The 19,111-nt window shown below is 40.9% G+C and overlaps 2 protein-coding genes across 2 annotated transcripts in view; one reads left to right on the top strand and one right to left on the bottom strand.

The window, feature by feature from the left end:
- The window catches only part of rxraa (retinoid X receptor, alpha a), a 48,160-nt gene extending 41,889 nt beyond the window's left edge, over nucleotides 1-6,271 (top strand). The window contains 3 exon segments of the mRNA XM_051938923.1: nucleotides 237-350; nucleotides 353-365; nucleotides 1,798-6,271. Coding sequence (XP_051794883.1) covers nucleotides 237-350; nucleotides 353-365; nucleotides 1,798-1,945 — 275 coding nt within the window. The 3' untranslated portion in view covers nucleotides 1,946-6,271.
- A 54-nt stretch (nucleotides 6,272-6,325) lies between these two features.
- Nucleotides 6,326-19,030, bottom strand: wdr5 (WD repeat domain 5). Its single transcript, XM_051938916.1, has 14 exons — nucleotides 18,837-19,030; nucleotides 17,727-17,836; nucleotides 16,940-17,048; nucleotides 15,928-16,001; nucleotides 14,692-14,781; nucleotides 14,312-14,401; nucleotides 14,137-14,220; nucleotides 10,004-10,059; nucleotides 9,697-9,743; nucleotides 8,892-8,967; nucleotides 8,671-8,704; nucleotides 8,422-8,496; nucleotides 7,617-7,704; nucleotides 6,326-7,448 (listed from the first exon to the last, which is right to left on the bottom strand). The coding sequence occupies exons 2-14, from the start codon at nucleotides 17,802-17,804 to the stop codon at nucleotides 7,348-7,350; spliced, it is 1,002 nt and encodes a 333-aa protein (XP_051794876.1). The 5' UTR covers nucleotides 17,805-17,836; nucleotides 18,837-19,030; the 3' UTR covers nucleotides 6,326-7,347.
- Between the last annotated feature and the right edge of the window lie 81 nt (nucleotides 19,031-19,111).

Raw genomic sequence — 19,111 nt, forward strand, 5'->3', positions numbered from 1 at the left:
ACTTTTGGATGATTTTGGTTTGATTTGTTAAGACAGTGGTCCCTATCACCATCATCAGAACACCAAATGATGGAGTATCCTTTGGAACAATGGTGTTATAAATCTCCAGTAGAGCTCCAGAGAGACCTTACATTGGTTTCCTTTCATTTCTCATCTGTCTGTACATGCTTGTAACTTTTACAAAGGAAGAAGAATGTCCGAGTGTATAAAAATGAGAGCTGTAGTCAGTGTTACAGTTGTCTTTCTGTGTCTCTCAACAGATTCTAAAGGTCTGTCCAACCCAGGTGAAGTAGAAGCTCTGAGAGAGAAAGTCTACGCGTCTTTAGAGGCCTACTGCAAACAGAAATACCCGAGCAGCCTGGCAGGTAGGATTATTACCACAAACACCAAAGCAATATTGTGTGCATAATATGTGTGTGCTGCTGAGATGCAGAGTGCATTTCAGAGACGAAGAAATCAAGAGTTGGGTTCACGCTTGTACTTTATCTCCCAAGTGTAATTAATGTTTAAAGCTTCAACCCAGACAGCTTCTCAGAAGGTAGACATCTGGGAAACGCATTGAATTCATTCACACAATGGATCAGCCTAATGACTAGATTTGAATTCACCTCATTATCAGTTGAGACTAATGAGGTGAATGGAATGCATGGTATTTTACTTTTTGGTGAGTTTATTTGTCAGGTTTTTTTGTTTTTTTTCCATTTATTTCAAGAAAGTTTGTTGAGTCTGTTTAGCATTGCAATCTGAGTGTGCTCACAAGACAGTCAGCTTTGTGAAATGACAGATTACAAAGACGCGTTCTCAGAAGAGCATTCAAAGGCCAGAAAAGGTCATGAAATAAGTTTTTGTTTTATTTATTAATTTTTTAAGGCAGAATAAGTCATTCCAGAGAAAGCGTGTTGATGTTTACACTTAGCACCCAAACCACTGCATGTTTTTGGATCCTTTTGGCTCCTTTTTTGAACTCTTGTCTCTCCAAAGTCATAGATATGCATTGCCAACGATACTAACTAAGCCATCGAACCAAAAGAGAAATGTTCCAGCCTTTTACAGTGTGCATAAATATAACATCCAGAACACAATGGAGTTAAAACTAGAGAGAGTTAGTTGTACAGATAGTTTTTTACCAGTAGAGAGAACCATAGAGCTGGCTGCAGACACGTCATTTCTCCGGTGGAGCCAGCCTGAGTAAAGAAAAGCAGAGTCGAGTGGTGTGGAAACTGGCTTTTCGCTTGACGTTTCACCTGGGAACCGGAAGAAGAGCGAGTGATGCGGTCTTTACACCTGATCTCCAAGGTCAGATGTCTGCTGCTGCACAAAAACCTTCCATGGCCAAAAAGCAAAGGGGAACAGTGTTTTAAAAATTCTATGAATCCACCACATCTCCAAAAAATGTCTGCCTGTGCTCAAACATGAACATCCCTGTTAATCAATGGCTGGAATACCACTGGAAGATCAGTTTTTTTACCCATTTACTGAGTCAGGAATGTGTCAGACCTTTTATTGCAGCGTACAACTTGCTAGCCGTAAGCAAAAAGTGCATTGAACAACTCGTCCTGTCTCTGTGCAGCTTGTACAAGTGCTCAGAGTCCAATTTACCAATGTCTTAAGTGATCAAATCTTGAAGTTAAGTCGTTGAAATTGCTCGTTGCAGGTGGATGATCATCACATGTTTATGACAAGGTTGGCGTTTGTGTGATTTGATCATTTGTGTAACTGATGCCCCTAAAATGTCTACGTAAGACAACCTCATTCTCTGTCTTTCTAGTGCATCACTTTGGTCTTGTGTCATTACAGGTTCGCCAAGCTGCTGCTGCGGTTACCAGCGCTGCGCTCCATCGGGCTCAAGTGTCTGGAGCACTTGTTCTTCTTCAAACTCATCGGTGACACGCCCATCGACACCTTCCTCATGGAGATGCTAGAAGCCCCTCATCAAATGACATAATAGCAGCGAGGGTGGAGCCCCCCTCACCCTCCCAGTCTCCCCCCACACCCTCCTCACTCACGTCCTCTGGCAGCCCTGGATCAGGAGCAGGGCCCTGTGTTTTTTTAAAATCCCATTTCCAGCAAGGGACAGATCACATGATGACTTTGGATGGAGAAACCTTTCCTTCCTGCCTCTGCTCCTCCCTCTGTCCCTTTTTAACCCTCGACTCCCTTTGATGTGTTTGGGAAACATTGAATTCATCATGCCTATGGGTCTGTTTTATACCTTGTAAAAATATATAAATAAGAAATATATATATGAGAATCACACAGCAACTCGAGCGACAAGAGCGGACTGAACTGAGGACAGATGGAGGACAGAAGAAACGTATTGAGCCATCGTTTTGATCTTTCCGTACGGCTTGACAAGAAGAAACAAAAAGCAGAGATGATCAGGTTTTAACACCTACCGTTATGCTTGCAGGTATATTCACAGAAGCAGCGACGATGTCACACTGGGACACTCAGCGTTGTGATCGGGACAATCGCGGACTCGCGGGAGCCTCTAGACTCGGACCTGAGCCCTCTCTGTCTTTCAGGACTGAACTTACTTCGGGCAGGGATGGTCGGGGAGAAAACGTTCGCTTAAAAGAACTCGTCTGTTCCCGCCTGACTTGACTGAACACGTCAGGTCTTGCACTAGCTGTTTTTAAGTGTGAGCTTTCTGGAAGGTGGGGTTGACAAGATTGCAAGTGCTCAAAAAAAATTTTATCAAAAAAACCTCAGGTCTCTGCCCTAATTCCAACAAATAGAACCATGTCTTACTCTACAAGCACTGTGCAACATCAGGGGAGGAAGTCGTAGTGGTCTACCAATCAGCCCTTCAGTTGAAATACAGAGATGGAAGAGCTCATTAGACACAATCTGCACACAGGAGCACGCAGGCTGTTTAAATTGTTAGCTTTATGCTACATGAAAGGAGGCGCAGGAGCAACTTTTGTCATCCCAGTTACAGCATTCGGCCTTCATCGCAACCTTACAGGCGATCACAGCCAACTTGGATGGCTGGAAGGTGAGCGCACAGTCCCATCTGTGGGGAAGATATCATTGTTTTGCCGGCCCCTGAGCTCCTCATCGTCCCTCCTCCACCCTCCCCACTTCTTATTTCATGTGAATTTCAGCACACCATGTACACCTCCACACTCAGAAAACCCCACTGCCCAACGCAGCGGGTATTAACTTTTCAAAAACACCTCATATCTACCTGTAGTTACAACCGTACACAGTATTGACGTTATTTTCAGTTTGCATTTTCAACAACAGCGATGCACAATTACCTCTTTTCTCTCCATCCGTCAGAGCTTCAGTTCTCGACGCTCAGCTAGGCTAAACAGTATGCAAGAGAAGCGCTCGTCGTCGCAGCGGAGCCATTGTTTGTTTAATCGTTTGTTACTTGGCACTTAACCTCATGACAGTGGAGTCGGGTTCCTGAACGGAGAGCTGATGTGGATGTAACTGACCTCTGAGGTGGAATTTGGCCGCAGCCCAATCAGGAAACACCGCAGTGATCTTCCTCCTCAGAGGGACTCTCACTCGCTCTGTCTGCACTTCTCTGGACAACCAAGTGTCATTCAAGTTGAACTGAAATGTTGAATATCTCCATGTTATGTATAAATGCTTTACGCCCATATTCTGCTTTTTTTCCCCCCTCCTCCTCCTCTCTTTGTTTTCTCTAAATGCTGCAGCTGCTGCAAAACTATGCATCAAGTGCATTTCCAAAGATTGTCCACAGAGCGGCTTAAACAGGTCAGATGTCTTTTAAAGCAGGTGTTTGTGAGGTGTGGGTGCACTGTAACATTTCCCTGCACAGGAGTAAATATTATGCAGCTTTTTTTTGCCCATTATTCTAATATTCATTCTGCTCTAGTTTATTTGCCCTTGGCTGATAGAAACGGCTATTAGCCCTGATCTGAAAAAGTCTTACGGAACAGCAGAGCAAGGCAGAGTTTTAGGATTTATTGGATAATAGACATAATTGAGCAGAAAATGAGAAAAGCGAATTGAATTCAAGGACTTTCTGCCTGTATCTGCATCCTCGTCACTCTTTCAGAAGCACCTTGACACTATCTTGACCTGGGAAACAGAAACAAGACAAACCTGAGCACTGTGTTTTCATTCTTCCTTGATGGAACAAAAAGTTTTAATGCAATGTGAGTGAGTGTATGGAGTCTCGAGCGTGCCACTTGTAGATGTTTTCTGTAAATTTGAATTGGTAAATATAAATAGGAATTGAAATTGCATCAAAATTCTGCATCAAAAGTGAAATAAATCCAATTTAAAATGAAATACTAGTACGTATGGAAATAGTAAGACGATTTTAAAACTGAGTCACACAGCACAAATATCAAATATTGACCCAACTCATTTTATTATTGCTTTTTTGCATGTATGTATAATGAGTTATATCAAATCAAATCTGAATAAGTCTGTTATTCTTCTGGTGGCATTGTCAAGACTCCATAAGTTCTGACTCCAACCAAAACATCTATGACATAATGGCCATATGTCAATTTTTGTGCATTATATGGGGCTAGTTTCATAAAGGGGCATCCAGTCAGGGAGGAAATATGTAAATGTCATTCCACCTCTGTGAAACTGATCCCAGATCACCCATGATCTCCTTTCTCTTATGATGAAAAAGCAAAGAGACGGTTTGTTCGCCAGGCTCAGAAATGTCAGACGACTGGAGCTCCACTGCCCGGTTTACTTTGGGTGAAAGTTGAGCTCGGATAAGAGAAAGTGAGAGACGTGGTGGCGATTTCAGAGCTATGAGACCCCTCTAGTGGAAGAGAAGCAGCACTGCAACGTTACTTGAATTTTCTACAAGTATTTAATCAAGACGAAAAGATGGCACTTTCTGACAGCTCGTTCTTATCAGCTATGTTCCTTTTGGATCGGACAGAACCTCAGAGTCTCTGCATGTTCAGCCTGAAAAAAGTAGCAATAACTTCAGTATGACCTATTGGCTATTTTCAATGAGGTGGCCTGTATTATTATTATTACAACCTATCCAGGTGACAGTATTGACTGCCAGCTTGAGCTGAGTTTACAGTATTTATATACTTGTTTACCTGTTAAAACAAAAAAAACAAGTTCATACATTTTCAAGAGAAACTCTTGTTGAGATTTTTTGTAAGATCAAAATATGACTTATTTCTCTTTTAGAGGCTGATTTTAATCAAGAAAAGCAGATATCAAGCAATCAGACACTCACTTTTGGACTGGTTGAGCCGACTTTAAAGTGAATATCATCCCGTTCTCTCCAGTCTGATGTCTCCTCCTCTTTAGTTTACTGTGATTGGTGACCACAGGTATCTAAAGCCATACAGCAGATGATGTGCGAGCTTACTCCCCTACAGGAAAGGGACAGACGAGGATGTTCTTGACGAGATAAAGAAATCATCACCCACATAGAATGATTACCTACATGAATGCTTTATAACATAAAGCTATATTTTGTTAATATGTATATGTGTATATATTTATAAATATATATAGACAGATCTGTTCCTTGACTATTCCAGCATTGAAAGAGGGAGACAAGTCTTTCAGACCAAACTGATCCACACCAGGTGTTCTTCAGCTCAAGAATTTTATCGTCAGTCTTCACAAATACCTGAGAGGATTTTTTTTTTTTGCATTTTGACCTTTTTAAAATGAATTCTGATCAACCAGCAGAATCGCAGCAGCTCTAAACTCAAAGGAACCAGCTTCTCAGCAGTTTATGGGACCTCAAAAAAATATGAAAAAGAGATTAAAAAAAGGTTAAGACTTTAAACCCTCCAAAATGTGTGTTGCTTAGCAATTATATGTTTAAAAAAAATAAGCGTAATCAGGAAAAAGCTGAGCTTGTGACACATTCACTGCTTTCTTTGTTGCATAAACAGTAAAACGTTCGAGTTTGAAAAAAAAAAGATAAGAAAAAAACACTTGGAAAAAGATCTATTTTTGTACAAAGGTAATTTTATCCCTTGCTCATGTACTCCGTTCTTTCCCTTTTCTTCTGTGGGCTCTTATATGTTTGTGGAAAAGCTTATTCGACGAGAAAAATTTTCAGATTGAAAATGTGAGAGGAATGGTCGGCTTTGGCACTTTTGGTAACTGTGTCGCCTTTACTTTGCCATTTTTCAACCCGTCGCTGCAAGATGGGAATGTCTTTTCATTATATTTTTTTGTCTACTTTAAAAGGAGATGGAATTTTTCTCATCTGTTCTTTGTGGGTTGTTCTCTGATGTTCTATCTTTCATGGACAGAAAAAAAAGGTTATTAAAAAAACTGAAAGTGACTTGATGCCTGTTGATTGTGTGCGACATTGAAGAAAATGTGCGACACCACAACGTGAAACATACAAAAAACTGCTTTTATTAACTTGCGGGTTATAGCTGTCCAATGCAAACATATATTCCACAAAAATCCAGGATAACTACAGAGAACAGAGGCTGCTGGCTGCGTGTGCAGAGCTATGAGCTAATCAAGCAGAGAACATAGAACAACAAAGACAGATAAAGTAATGAATTGCAATACATGTCAGTGTCATATGAACAAATACTACAACACAGAATAACTGTGTTTGGTCACTTTAGGAAACTAAAATGCTCAGATTGTTTTAAAGAGAAGGGCAACACTTTAGTGCTCCGATAAGATTGTAAAATGAAGTTTTTGTAATTGTCAAGCGAGTAACTGTGATATTATGTCAAATCTTCCTTAAAAATCAGCACAGAATGCAGAAAACTAAACTTTTACGGCGCTGACATTCAAAGAAAAATGAAAATTGGCGTGAATAAATAACAGATAAGGTCCTTGGATACCTTTACTTTTCATCTAAAAGCTTGATGTTAAAGTCACTTCTTCACTTTGAAGTCATGTAGATGATACTGCACAGTTAGACAAACTCAAAAGGCAAAAGAAATCATACAAAGGCCAAACAACCATTACACTTATTGTACAAGAGCAGAAATGTGTGCAGAAGCTGCTATGAGGCGGTGACATCACGGTTAATGCAGTGTCAAAAATACGAACAGAAGTCACTCATTGGACTAATGAGACGACTAAATGTGGCACAAGTTGTAGAGAGTAGTTGGAAAAGTCTGCTGCAGGTGTGTGTGTGTGTGTGTGTGTGTGTGTGTGTGTGTGTGTGTGTGTGTGGCCGACGTCTCGTTTCTTCTCCTTGTTGAATTTCATTACCTAAAAAGCCTTCTGCGTTCTGCAGGAGCTCTCCATTAGAAAAAAAAGAAAAAAAAAAAGATCCGCTTGTCTGACAATAATATGTAGAAAAAAATTTAAGGAAAAAAAACAAACATGAGTGGTCCAAAAGACCCCCCCCCCCCCCCCCCCCAAAAAAAAAAAAAAAAAAAAAAAGATTTAGCAGTCGCTTTTCCATAGCTTGATGGTTTTGTCGTTTTCTAAAGCCGCAGATGCGATGATGTTCTCTGTCGGGTGGCAGGCGGTCGAGATGACGACGTCTGGAAAGAAGAGAGGCGGATTTTAAAAAGTGCAGAACGGCAAACTAAAGTTTTTGTAGACATTAACACACAGCCACAAATATCTGCTCTAAAAACTGATTAGCATGGCCTCCAAAGACAGAATATTTCATCCCTAGAGATGCTTTGAGCCTGTGTTATGTACTGTACCTGTGTGGCCCTGGAGTTTCTGCACGATCTCCTTCGTCTGCAGGTTCCAGATATAAACCATGTTGTCCTCTGAGCCCGACACGATCCACTGCAGGGGAGAAAACATGTAGCTCAGAGTTGCATTTTAGTTACAAAAGTGATTTCACAAGTGGTAGAAAAATATGCAAATTGCAAGTACAGCATTTAAAAAAAAAAAAAAAAAAAAAAAGATCGGGAAAACCAAGCATAAATTTCCCGATAAAATCTGTTTGATAGGGATGTACAGGACTGGACAGGCTGCTATTTTCATGTTCATTTTGGATCATTCACAATCAAAAATAATGCCTGATTCTATAAATACTCAAACATTAAATAAGAAGCTAAAAGTGGGAAAATGTGAAATTGAAGATGTTGATACATGTACACATTTATAGTGAACATGAACCCTCTCCTGCAGTAGAATGAACATTTTTGTACCCACTATTAAGCTTTAATTATTCTCCCTTATGTGTGTGCACCACAGATGTGTCTTCTTAGTCGTTTTATTTTCTAGTTTGCTTTCAAATGGCGACATTTGCGCCACACTGATCCGTACAATGCTTCTCAAATGGGCAAAATTCTAGAGAATTACCTCAACTTCCATGTCAAATATCGCCGACATATTTTTATGCAACATTTCCAAATGAAACTGTTAACTTTTAGCCTGACGGGTGTTCTATCTGCTAGTCAGTGTTCATTCTGAAGGCTCTCTGGGCCGATGCTGATACTAACACTATGGTGCAACTGGAATAAATAATTTAAAAAAACAAAACACATGAGCTCTTACCTTCCCACCGGTGACAGAGAAATTTGCAAATATGCAGTACTTCTCGTTTTTGTGGCCCGTGTACGTTTTCAAGCACTGAAATGTTGGAGAAACAGCAAAATGTTAATCACCTCCAAGTAAAATGTAAAATCTGGTACAAATTTGCATGTAAATATAAAGAAATGACATTCTGAGCAGGTATTAAAAGCCGTCCAATAAAGACACTGAAGATTAAAAGAAGAAGCTAATATACAGAGCAGAGCAGCTTACCTTTCCTTTGCTGTAGTCCCACAGCTTCAGCGTGCTGAAAAACAAACACAGCGGCGCGTCTGTCAGCTCCCATCAACACATCACTTACTTCATCAGAGATTCTGTTCATTTAAAGCCAGTCATGGTGTCATGCTGCCCTCTGCAGGCGAACACTGTGTAGAAACTGGGTGTAGAAATAAGTTGACAAACAGTGGCTTTACTACAGTGTAGGTGCAACTCACTTGTCAAGCGTAGCAGCCAGGATGTATTTCCCGTTGGGGGAAAACTTCACAAATGACACAGGAGGGTTGTCGTCGTCTAAGACAAACACAAAAACAAAGAGCGTAAATAGGAGCAAATCATTTATTTTTGCACTTTTAGAAAGCCCTTTTCAGACACGAAGGCTGGTACTGTCAAATGAACCTAAACTAATAGCAAGCGCATTTATTTACGTTTCCCGAAACACTAAGAATTCTGTCCATGTGTGACTAGAATCTAACTACTACTTTGCCTACAGCCGTATAAAAACATCCTGACAGATGGTTCCATATCGGTAAATTGTTAAATAATGAAGTTCTTTTGTTTTTCTATGTACATAAATACACAGAAGTCTCTTGCTTTGGTCGTGTTCATGTTACAGGTATTGAATGAACTTACAGCAAACTAAACTTCAGCCCCTGTTAACCCTGGATTACATTACATTTATCCAGTTGAAGTTGCTATTTTGATCCATACTCCACTCTCTTATAGATGCAGCGTGGCAGAGCAAAGTGAATGAGAAACATGTTTTGTGATTTTGACACGCCAGCAGTGTCTTTTTGTGCTGCGTGATGTTTTTAAGACCAATATTTGTGGTGAAATGTGGAAAAAACCCTCGTCAAAGCACTTCAAACTATATAAACAGAGGTGGAAATGTTTCACAAAAAAGATGCCACCAGATTCCCGTTCAAGAGCTGCATTTTCTGTCGTCAATAGCACCATTTAATGGCTGTTTTCTGTCACAAATTAAATAAGCGTTGAACATCTGAAAGCTTGCATTGATCTTACCTATGAGTGTCTTTAAACACTGGCCTGACGCCGTGTCCCAGATTCGACTGTGAATGAAAGATAACACAAGTGCTGTTCAATCGGGGGTCATCAAGGCCTCTTACTGTCAGGCAGTGAATAAACACGGCCGCTGGATGAATAGAAACGCAAGTCGTCCACATCAATTACAACGAGATAAAAAGTGAAGCAGAACATTTATTCCTTCACGGAAGAGAGATTTCCTCTGCATCAAGTGCAACGCTGTTATGTCCAGAGTGGAGCGCTGCCAGATCACACTTTAGAGGACAATAGAACAGTAGTTACTCACCAGAGGCCATCGTAGCTACTGGACACGATCAGGGAACCGTCTCTGTTGAAATGAACCTGCAAGCCGACACAGATCATCACACAGCTGGTACCGTAACAGATGGATTATCAGCTGACTATCTGGCATCTTCCCGATTATCACTATCTGCATTTTTGTTGACAGATTATTGATAAAGTAAATGCGCTACTTGAGCTCTGATGAGCCTCCTTTATCTATCTGTCCTCACTCTGTGGTCTCAGAATGTCTCTCAAGCAGCGAAAACTGAAATAGAAACACAAACCAGGAAGTTAGCTTCTCTCACAGTGGCTAAGAGCTAGCGGCTACGTTAGAAAGCAGCCACACAGGGTTTCTGCAGATATCAACCATCCGTCCATTCTCTATACACCTTTCAATGCCGTTTTAATGCTACACTCTAAAAAAAATTAATGCCACAACCGTGGGCTCAAGAAATTACACGGGTTTGCTTTTTTGTAAAAGATGATTTTTAGATGAAAACTGTTCCTACAGTTCAATATTTCTGAAAAAAAAATCCTAAAATTCAGCAAAAAAAATAAAAATCGTCAAATTTTTGAAAATTTGCAAAACCTTTATGAAGAAAATTGCAATAATTGCCTTAAAGTTACCCTTAAAAGTTATATTTAAAAAAAATAAACCCCCCAAATTTGGCAAGAAAATTCTTGTAAATATTTTTTTAAAAATGAGTAAAAATCTTCCAAAAAAAATCCTAAAAATATCTAAAGTGACTACATATACATCAGTACAACTTCAAATATTTTCTTTAAGAACATTTACAAAAAAATCAACCAAAATCCAGCAAAATTTGCTGGATTTTGGCAGATTTTTTGCGAATGTTCTTAAGAAACATTCTTTTTAGCATTTCTTTTTTTCCACCAAGAAATGTTCCAAAATTTCCCAAAAATGTTGAAAACGTAGATATGAGAAGCTTCATTGTGAATTTTTTCCCCCCACATTTTCAAACTTTAGCACAGCTCAATTTTGACCTGCAGGACGACATGACGATTAAAAACATGCAGTTTTTACAATTGTACCCAACCGGCTGGAACAGTTATCGCAATGCTTCGGCATGTTTACGCAGATGCACATATCTGATGAACCCATCCACCCATCCATCCTCTATACACCGCTTTATCCTCACTAGGGTAGCGGGGGGTGCTGGAGCCTATTCCAGCTGACTTGGGCAAAGGCAGGGGACACCCTGGACTAGGGCTGGGCGATTTGGTCTAAAAAAAAAAAATCTCCGATTTTTTAAAGAAAAATTCGAGATTCGATTTTCGATTTTTTCTTTCAATGCACTTAAAAATTACTGCAGACATCAGATATACTGTCAAAAGTAACTTTATTGCTGTAACTGTCCTCAGAATAAAAAAAAAAACGCATGTAAACAATTTAATGAACAAGTTAATGACGCAAGTTAATGAGGCTCTGTAATTCAACAATTTCCCCAGGAACTGAGAGCATCTTTTAATCCGTGGGCAATTATTTCACCGGTGTGGTAATCGGGGAAATATGCTGTCTGGAGGCAGATGCTGTGCATGGTCCAGCTGTCGTTGTGCTGTGAGACTCATGTACGGCTGCATTGTCCGGCCACCTCCTCCAGCTCGTTGCGGATCTTTTGCCGAGTGGTATTGTGCAGGTGAGGCAGCGCCACATCGGCGAAATACTTGCGACTGGGTACAACGTACCTTGCATCTAACACTTTCAACAGCTGCAGTCAATTCCAGCAATTTTCAGTACAAAAAAAATCGCTAATATTCTATTTGTAAATAAAAAAATATGACAAGAAATATAGGGAATATTGGACGCGCATCGGGAGGTGCATTTCCTTGAAAACGACCGATTCGTGGATTTTATACCGACTTCAGGACATGTTTTGGACAAAATAGTTTACTGGCTTGTGTCGTCTGGATGTCCAAGGTTGGATTATGGCCGTTTTTTGTGGAATATTTTCATCTGTGTGTAATAATGAACCCGGAAATGTGAGTCGCGCTGTGTACGTTGAAGCCGTGTACAGAGAACGGATGGATGGATATTCGTTGTTTGTCGGACAAATCTGTTTATATTACCCGCTGTGGTAATCACATCTGAAAGTGGTTTATACCGGCGGATTCATGAGAATCTAAGCTTTCCATCGACGTATAGTGTTTGTATAATCGCATTTGGAGCCTTCGGACATTCTTGAAATTCCTATGCAAATTAGTAGGTGTACCGCCGGCAGTTCACTGAAGTTTTAAACATACTTTGCAGCGAGGCTTTGTCTGTTGTTCGTCTGAAGCATCAAAACCGAACCAGTTCCAAATGATTGAGTTAGCTGTGCCTTTCTTTTGAATGAATTCTCTGTTACATGCTGCCGCTGCCGCTGCCACGGGGAAGGGGGCTGTGTGACACCGCGCTACGGAAGCCCACGAGGAATGGGCGGACGGAAAGCGAAAGATGCCGGAAAACTGAGGGGGAAAAACTCGAGTTTGCAAAATAAAAATCTTTTTTAGCAACAAATTCGATAAATCGATTAAATCGATTTTTTGCCCAGCCCTACCCTGGACAGGTCACCAGTCTGTCACAGGGCTACATATACAGACAAACAATCACTCTCACATTCACACCTACGGGCAATTTAGAGTAATCACGGATGCACAGGGAGAACATGCAAACTCCATGCAGAAAGATCCCAGGCTCAGGTCGGGATTTGAACCGGGGATCTTCTTGCTGCAAGGCGAAAGTGCTAACCACTACGACACTGTGCAGCCCCTATCTGATGAATCGCAGTCTATAATTATATATTATTATATTATTGTCAAATATTTTCTTGAAAGCTGCAGAAAGAATTTCTAATGCCACTGAGAACTAAATTTAATGATTTTTAATGCCATTTAAGGAGTTAATTTTTCGCAAAATCAACTTAATGACTATTAATGCTTTGTAATGCCCTGCAGAAACCCTGAAACTAAGGCAGAATATTGTCCAAATTTCACTTCATCCATCCATTCATCCTCTATACACCGCTTTATCCTCACTAGGGTCGCAGGGGGGGGGGTGCTGGAGCCTATCCCAGATGACTCGGGCGAAGGCAGGGGACACCCTGGACAGGTCACCAGTCTGTCACAGGGCTACATATACAGACACACAATCACACTCACATTCACACCTACGGACAATTTAGAGTAATCAATTAACCTCAGCATATTTTTGGACTGTGGGAGGAAGCCGGAGTACCCGGAGAAAACCCACGCATGCACAGGGAGAACATGCAAACTCCATGCAGAAAGATCCCAGGCCCACCCCGGGATTCGAACCAGGGATCTTCTTGCTGCAAGACAAAAGTGCTAACCACTTACGCCACTGAGCAGCCCAAATTTCACTTACTTTTTTCAAAAATTTCAGGTTGTTCATAATGCTCTGATTGTACCAGCCCACTTTAGATCAAACTGGGCTGAATGTGGCCCCTGAACTAAATTGAGTTTGACAGAACTTCTCTATGAAAAGGACCTAAGTGGGAAATAAAAGCGACAGAACAGTAAAATATAAAGAAAATGGAGAAGAACAGCAGGAGACACACTGACCAATCTCAGCTGATCCCACATAAGCAGAGGACAGTGTCCTATTTCTATTTTACAGGGATGGGATCAGCAAGTTCTGATTCTAGCGGAAAGTTGTTGGGGGGTGGGGGTGGGGGGGGGGTGGGGGTGCGGCGGCGGCTTCCAATCGCTGGTCCGTTTACAGTCGTCGTTAACAATCTATCGTTAACGTCGTTACCATCACGCGGGAGTATCAGCGACAATAAAGTGTTCAAACTTGAAATGAAATCGGCGGAAATCCGTGGATCCGCGGTAAATTCCCATCTCTGAAAAAAAAGCGGAATTCCGCGAATTTGCGGAAAAATCACATCCCTGATTTTATACGCTCAGTTATCGTCACTCTTAAGCCCAGTTACGAATGACAGGATCTCTGCTGTTGCATGCTGCTAAAACATTACATCTGATGTATATCAGTTCCAAATATCAGTCATCAGCCTTTCTCGAGCACCAACAACTTGCAGCAGCCCTAACAAACCCGTAGCGGCCCCTAGTTAAGTGTAAACGTTTCATCTAATGCTAACAATGAATCGACAAACTTACAGCAGAGACGGGGTCAGAATGAGCCGGCAACGTTTTCAAACACTTCCCAGTCTTCACGTCCCATATCCTCACGCTCTCGTCAAACTAGAAGCAAAAGAAAACGAAGCAAATGTTCCTCAGTGTTTAGCTTTTTCCTCCAAACCATCTAAACATCTGGGCTTCATGTGCAGCTTACCGATCCTGACACAATAAGGTTGGACTGGGGGTTGAAGTTGCAGCAGAAGACATAGTTGCTGTGACCTTTCAGAGTCTTTAAGCACTTTCCCTGAAAAAAAGAGAGAAAAAAAAAGAAGAAGAAATGTCACATTTATCACCCACAGCAGCACCGGTGTCAACCTGTCTGCAGCTGGGTCGCACTAAAGAAGCGAGAGCAGCTTTGATAAAAATTTCACGTCGACACAAACCACAGGTATGAAGCCAAAGACGGGACACGGATTCCATTTTCATACTTCATGAATGTGTAATGTTACGAGGCAGTGTGATGAGCGCAGACAGAGTCTGACTAAATCACAGTCTGGACGCTAAAAGGAGAGCACAGTGAAGCAGATCTCTTACCGAGCTCACGTCCCAGATCTTCAGGGTTTTGTCGTCCGATGCAGACACCAGGAGGTTGGAATCGGAGGACCAGGCCACGTCAGATATGCCCTGCGGGATCATGGGAAACAGGACTTGAAGTGTAGAGTCATGGATGCGTCCTGGTTTTGCATGCAGCTGTCGCTATTCTCGGAAACTCTTTACCCAGAACCCTTTTGACTAGTTGTAATTACACTGTGATGAGTCAGAATTTACATCTACGACATCTGTAAGGACATTCGGACTAGTCATGAAGACTAAAAACATCTGTAATTCAGTTTTGTCTAGTCAAAATAATAGTGCAGATCTCTCAAACAGCGGGATGATTTGTTGTGCATGATCCCATTGGGTTGCTGCACAATTGTTCCCTCTATGCATGTGTGGGTTTTCAGGTACTCTGGCTTCCTCCCACAGTACGAAAACATGCTCAGGTTAATTGGTAACTCGAAATTGACCAGAAGTGTGAATCCGAGTGCAGCTGTCTCAAGAAGTAGCCCTGCAACTTGTCCGTGATGTCCCCTGATTTGGCGTTAAGTCAGCTGGGATAGGCTCCAGTCCCACAGTGACCCTAATGAGGATTAAATGGTGTAAAGGTGATGCATGGATGGATGTATGATCCTGTTGGATACTGACGCAGCAAAACAGTGGTAAGTAACGGTAGCAGCTGGGGCCAGAATCACTGGAAAACGCCATGAATCGGACGAGTTTATCAGCACAGAATGTTTGTAGAGAACGAGAGCTTTGTTGAGCGGAGATGTGTGGCTGAAACGTACTAGAACTCCTCTGCTGCTCTCACATGGGAGCAAAGCAGCTTGCAGAACCTTTGTAAGTTCAAATAGTGAGTCACCTTGCCTTCCATTTGTCAAAGCTTCTCGCTTAAGAATTTTGCAAAAGAAGGCAAGGAATTTAACCACAGTTATATGAAGCTGGGTAAACAATTAGTCAGAATTCAGCTGCAGGTATTTGCTGTTAACAATGTGGATCTCTGTAATAACAAACCTTCTGTACAATAGTCCTTGGTACAGTGATGATGTCTGAAAGGTTCCTTTCAACAAGGAATTCCAGAAATCAGCTATTAAAGCTTAAAACAACTTCATGTTCTCAAGGATGCTACAAATACTTGTGCAGGTATAAACGATGGTATCAAATACAACCCCATCTCTCTGAAAGGAAAACACCAGCAATCAGGCAGTCAAGATGAGAATCCGTTAAACTCACAAGTTTGTGTCCAGATATGGTTTTCTCAAACTTGCCGTCATACGCTCCCCAGATTTTGATGAGTTTGTCAGCAGCTGCAAAGACAGAAAAAAGACATGCATTCAGTGTTTGTGCAGCATCATGTTGCCAGACTAGTGTCGGTACTAACACGTTTATAAATTAACATACAGTTACTTTTCCACTGTACTGAGGAACCTCTTTCTTGATGCACCATTGCTGGTAGCGGTAACATTACTTGTTTGGCATGCTCTCGACAGCACCTTAATCACGCTTTTGAATCGTCATTTTTTTAAAACAAAAAAAAAAAAAAGAGTTTTAAAAATACCAATAAACATGTGGACTAAGCCTTTAATTACAGAGGCTCTCATCAGTCAGGAACAGGTATATTAATAGCTGTTCTATTTCAGAGGAGAGCCTTAATTCATGCGATTTTTGACACCAGCGTTTACCTTCTATTTCATGTCAAAACGAGCTGTTTACTGACTGTGTGGGCTGAGACCTACAAGAAGCTTAATTCTCCTTGGCAGTAATTCACCACCAGACTCCTTAAAATGTGCAATAATTAGGGATCAGGTACTTGATGAACAGCGGCAGTAGAAAGTGCCAGGGGCCACCAGACCCCTGTGGATGGCTACTATTCCCCATTAGCTGGTTGTTGCATACTATTTTGCTAAGCCCTGGAAAACAGTACACTACTGGGAAAGCAGATAAACTAAGTTTAAAATTTGTTTGCAATGAAGTTACAATAATTGCTGAATTGTTTCATTCAATTTTCAAGCAAAAAGGCTGCCAAGGGGGGGGGGGGGGGGGGGGGGGTCATCTTTAGAAACACATTTAGACAAAATAAGCACACCTATGACCTCGGCTTGCATTGTTTTGTTTCCTTTATGTGACAAATTCCCCGATAATCAATAATGAAACTATACTGTAGTTGTAGGCCTGACTTGCTTTGAGAAAAGTGAGGGTTAAAGGAAATGTGACAGTGGAGGTTCTGAACGGAAAAAGAACTCACATGAGCTGGCGAGCCATTCTCCACTGGGACTGAATTTGACGGAGGACACGGCTTTAGTGTGACCTGCTAACGTGAACTTCAGGCTGTAGTTTGGCTTTGCAGGTGCAGACTGTAAATGAAAAGGAAATATGACATTTACAAACTCTAAACTGATGTGTGACAAAATAGACAAACATTTATCTAAAGTCATATCCAAAAAAAAAAAAAAATGTATACATCATATACTATTTTGAACTATTTGGGCAAAACATTGTGTTATGGCTTCTCTGACAGATGGTGAAATTGCAACTTGATTTGCAATTTATAACAATAATATATATATTTTTTTTTTCCAGTTTAGTATCCACTGTTAAATACATTTAAAACACATGATGGAGCCTTACCACATGAGATACAATTGAAACTGTGATTGTTACACAACTAAAAATGGTATGAATTTGCAAAACCAAAGGGAATCAACAGTTGAAATCCTGGGTCAGACTCACTGCAAAATGTATGCATGGATAAATGAGCAGCATCAGTGAGCTCTGAAGGTTTCAATTTGTTTGGGGAAAAAATGCAGTGCAATACTTATATCATTATTTAATACCCACACCTTGTTTACATTAAATGTCAGCTTTAGCAATTTGCTAACTGCACTGTTTACAATTGCTATTTTGATTTGAAATCAACTAATTGTTCAACCCTACATAACTAAGCAAACACAATTGTCCTAAGTACACCCTGAAACAAAAATGTTGCAATCACAATGGAATGGAAATATTAGCAATAATCCATAAATCCAAACCTTGCTTTGGCTGGCAGATGCTGACGGGACAACTGGAGGTTTTGTGTCCGTCTCTGGTTTCTTGTCTTCTGTAGCCATGGTGGGGAAATTTGCATCTATTGTGCACTATCCTGAAACAGACATTAAAATAAAAAAAATTAGGAGTCTTCATGATTAAGTAACTAGTAAGCACTACCATTCACAGACAATCAAGGTGAGACTACGGTATAATAAAGTGCACACAGACTTGGACTTTTGTAAATCTCTGCAGCACAGGATTAGGAGATCTACCAGTATGCAGATGTGAAGGACAGGCATCTACAGATCTAACAAAACAGCAATAAAGGGACAAACCTATGAGTCTTGGACACAAGAAAACATTGGTATAGGACAAAGCATATTCTAAACCATTATATACCATGTTTATTTGCATCTCTTGGTCTCTATCGTGATTACAAAAAGCCCAAACACATATTCCCAATGGTTTCTTTAAGGTTTATGCTAGCCAGGTACACTTTAGCAGCTACTCAATAAGCAGGACTGAATTTGTGGTTATAAAATGACACTACAGGTCCCACTAAACACTGTATTTAAACCTACTTGCCAAGAGTAGAGCTAGTTTCTGTCGCTGCGTGGTTAAACAGTCAAGTGGTACGGCTGCTTTCTCGTTTAGCTTAAAATGTAGCTAGTTTAGCTAGCTTTAGCAAGCTAACGTTAGCTTCCCTTGATATTGTGAGTAAAAACGGCTAAAACCGGAACACTTCTTGTGGGAACACTTCATTGGATTAGTTTGAATTCATTTGAAATATGTCAAATCGAGTTTAAATGCATGAAATGCGGAAAAAACGTAACTTCAAACAAAGGGCGACACGGAATCTCTTCAATGTGAAGTTCAACTGACACACACTGATCAAATTGATACGATAGCTACATATTTATCTCAAGATTTAGAATTTGAATAGGAGGATATCATTTAATCGTGAATGCACTGCTTTCAAACAACAGCTACATGCAGCCTGCTCATACAGTCGCCTGCTTTCAGTGCATTGATGCTGTTGACAAATCGGCTGAGCTGCCACAGAGGGGCCCTCCATTCAAACAATGACGATCCTGGCAAGAGTGGATACTTACCGGGATTATTGCGGCTTCACAGTCAGATTGTGACTCCTGTTAAAGGTTGGGAAGGAAAACTGCACGAATTTTTATTCAGACGATCATGGAGAACAAGTAAATTTTGTGCCTGTCTCTCGTATGTTGTCCTGTGGGGAGGACCTGAGCGAGGAGAAGCGGGGAATGTGGTGTGCTGAGGCTTTAAGCATGCGCTTTGCGCTAAGAAGTAACGGGAACTAATGAGGGTCAATTGTCAAAGGCGAAATTACAAGTTATTGAGCTTAAATATTTGCTGC

The sequence above is a fragment of the Acanthochromis polyacanthus genome, chromosome 18 (assembly GCF_021347895.1).
Source record: "Acanthochromis polyacanthus isolate Apoly-LR-REF ecotype Palm Island chromosome 18, KAUST_Apoly_ChrSc, whole genome shotgun sequence".
In the NCBI taxonomy this organism is placed as follows: Eukaryota; Metazoa; Chordata; class Actinopteri; family Pomacentridae; genus Acanthochromis; species Acanthochromis polyacanthus.

Bases quoted from the DNA above. Each gene is read 5' to 3' on its own strand.
- wdr5 (XM_051938916.1), bottom strand. From the start codon at position 17,804: ATGGCTACAGAAGACAAGAAACCAGAGACGGACACAAAACCTCCAGTT. The intron at 16,002-16,939 runs GTGAGTTCTTTT...CTGTCTTTGCAG, and splicing joins AGAATGGCTCGCCAGCTCAT to CTGCTGACAAACTCATCAAA. The intron at 9,744-10,003 runs GTGAGTAACTAC...TTTCATTCACAG, and splicing joins AGTAGCTACGATGGCCTCTG to TCGAATCTGGGACACGGCGT.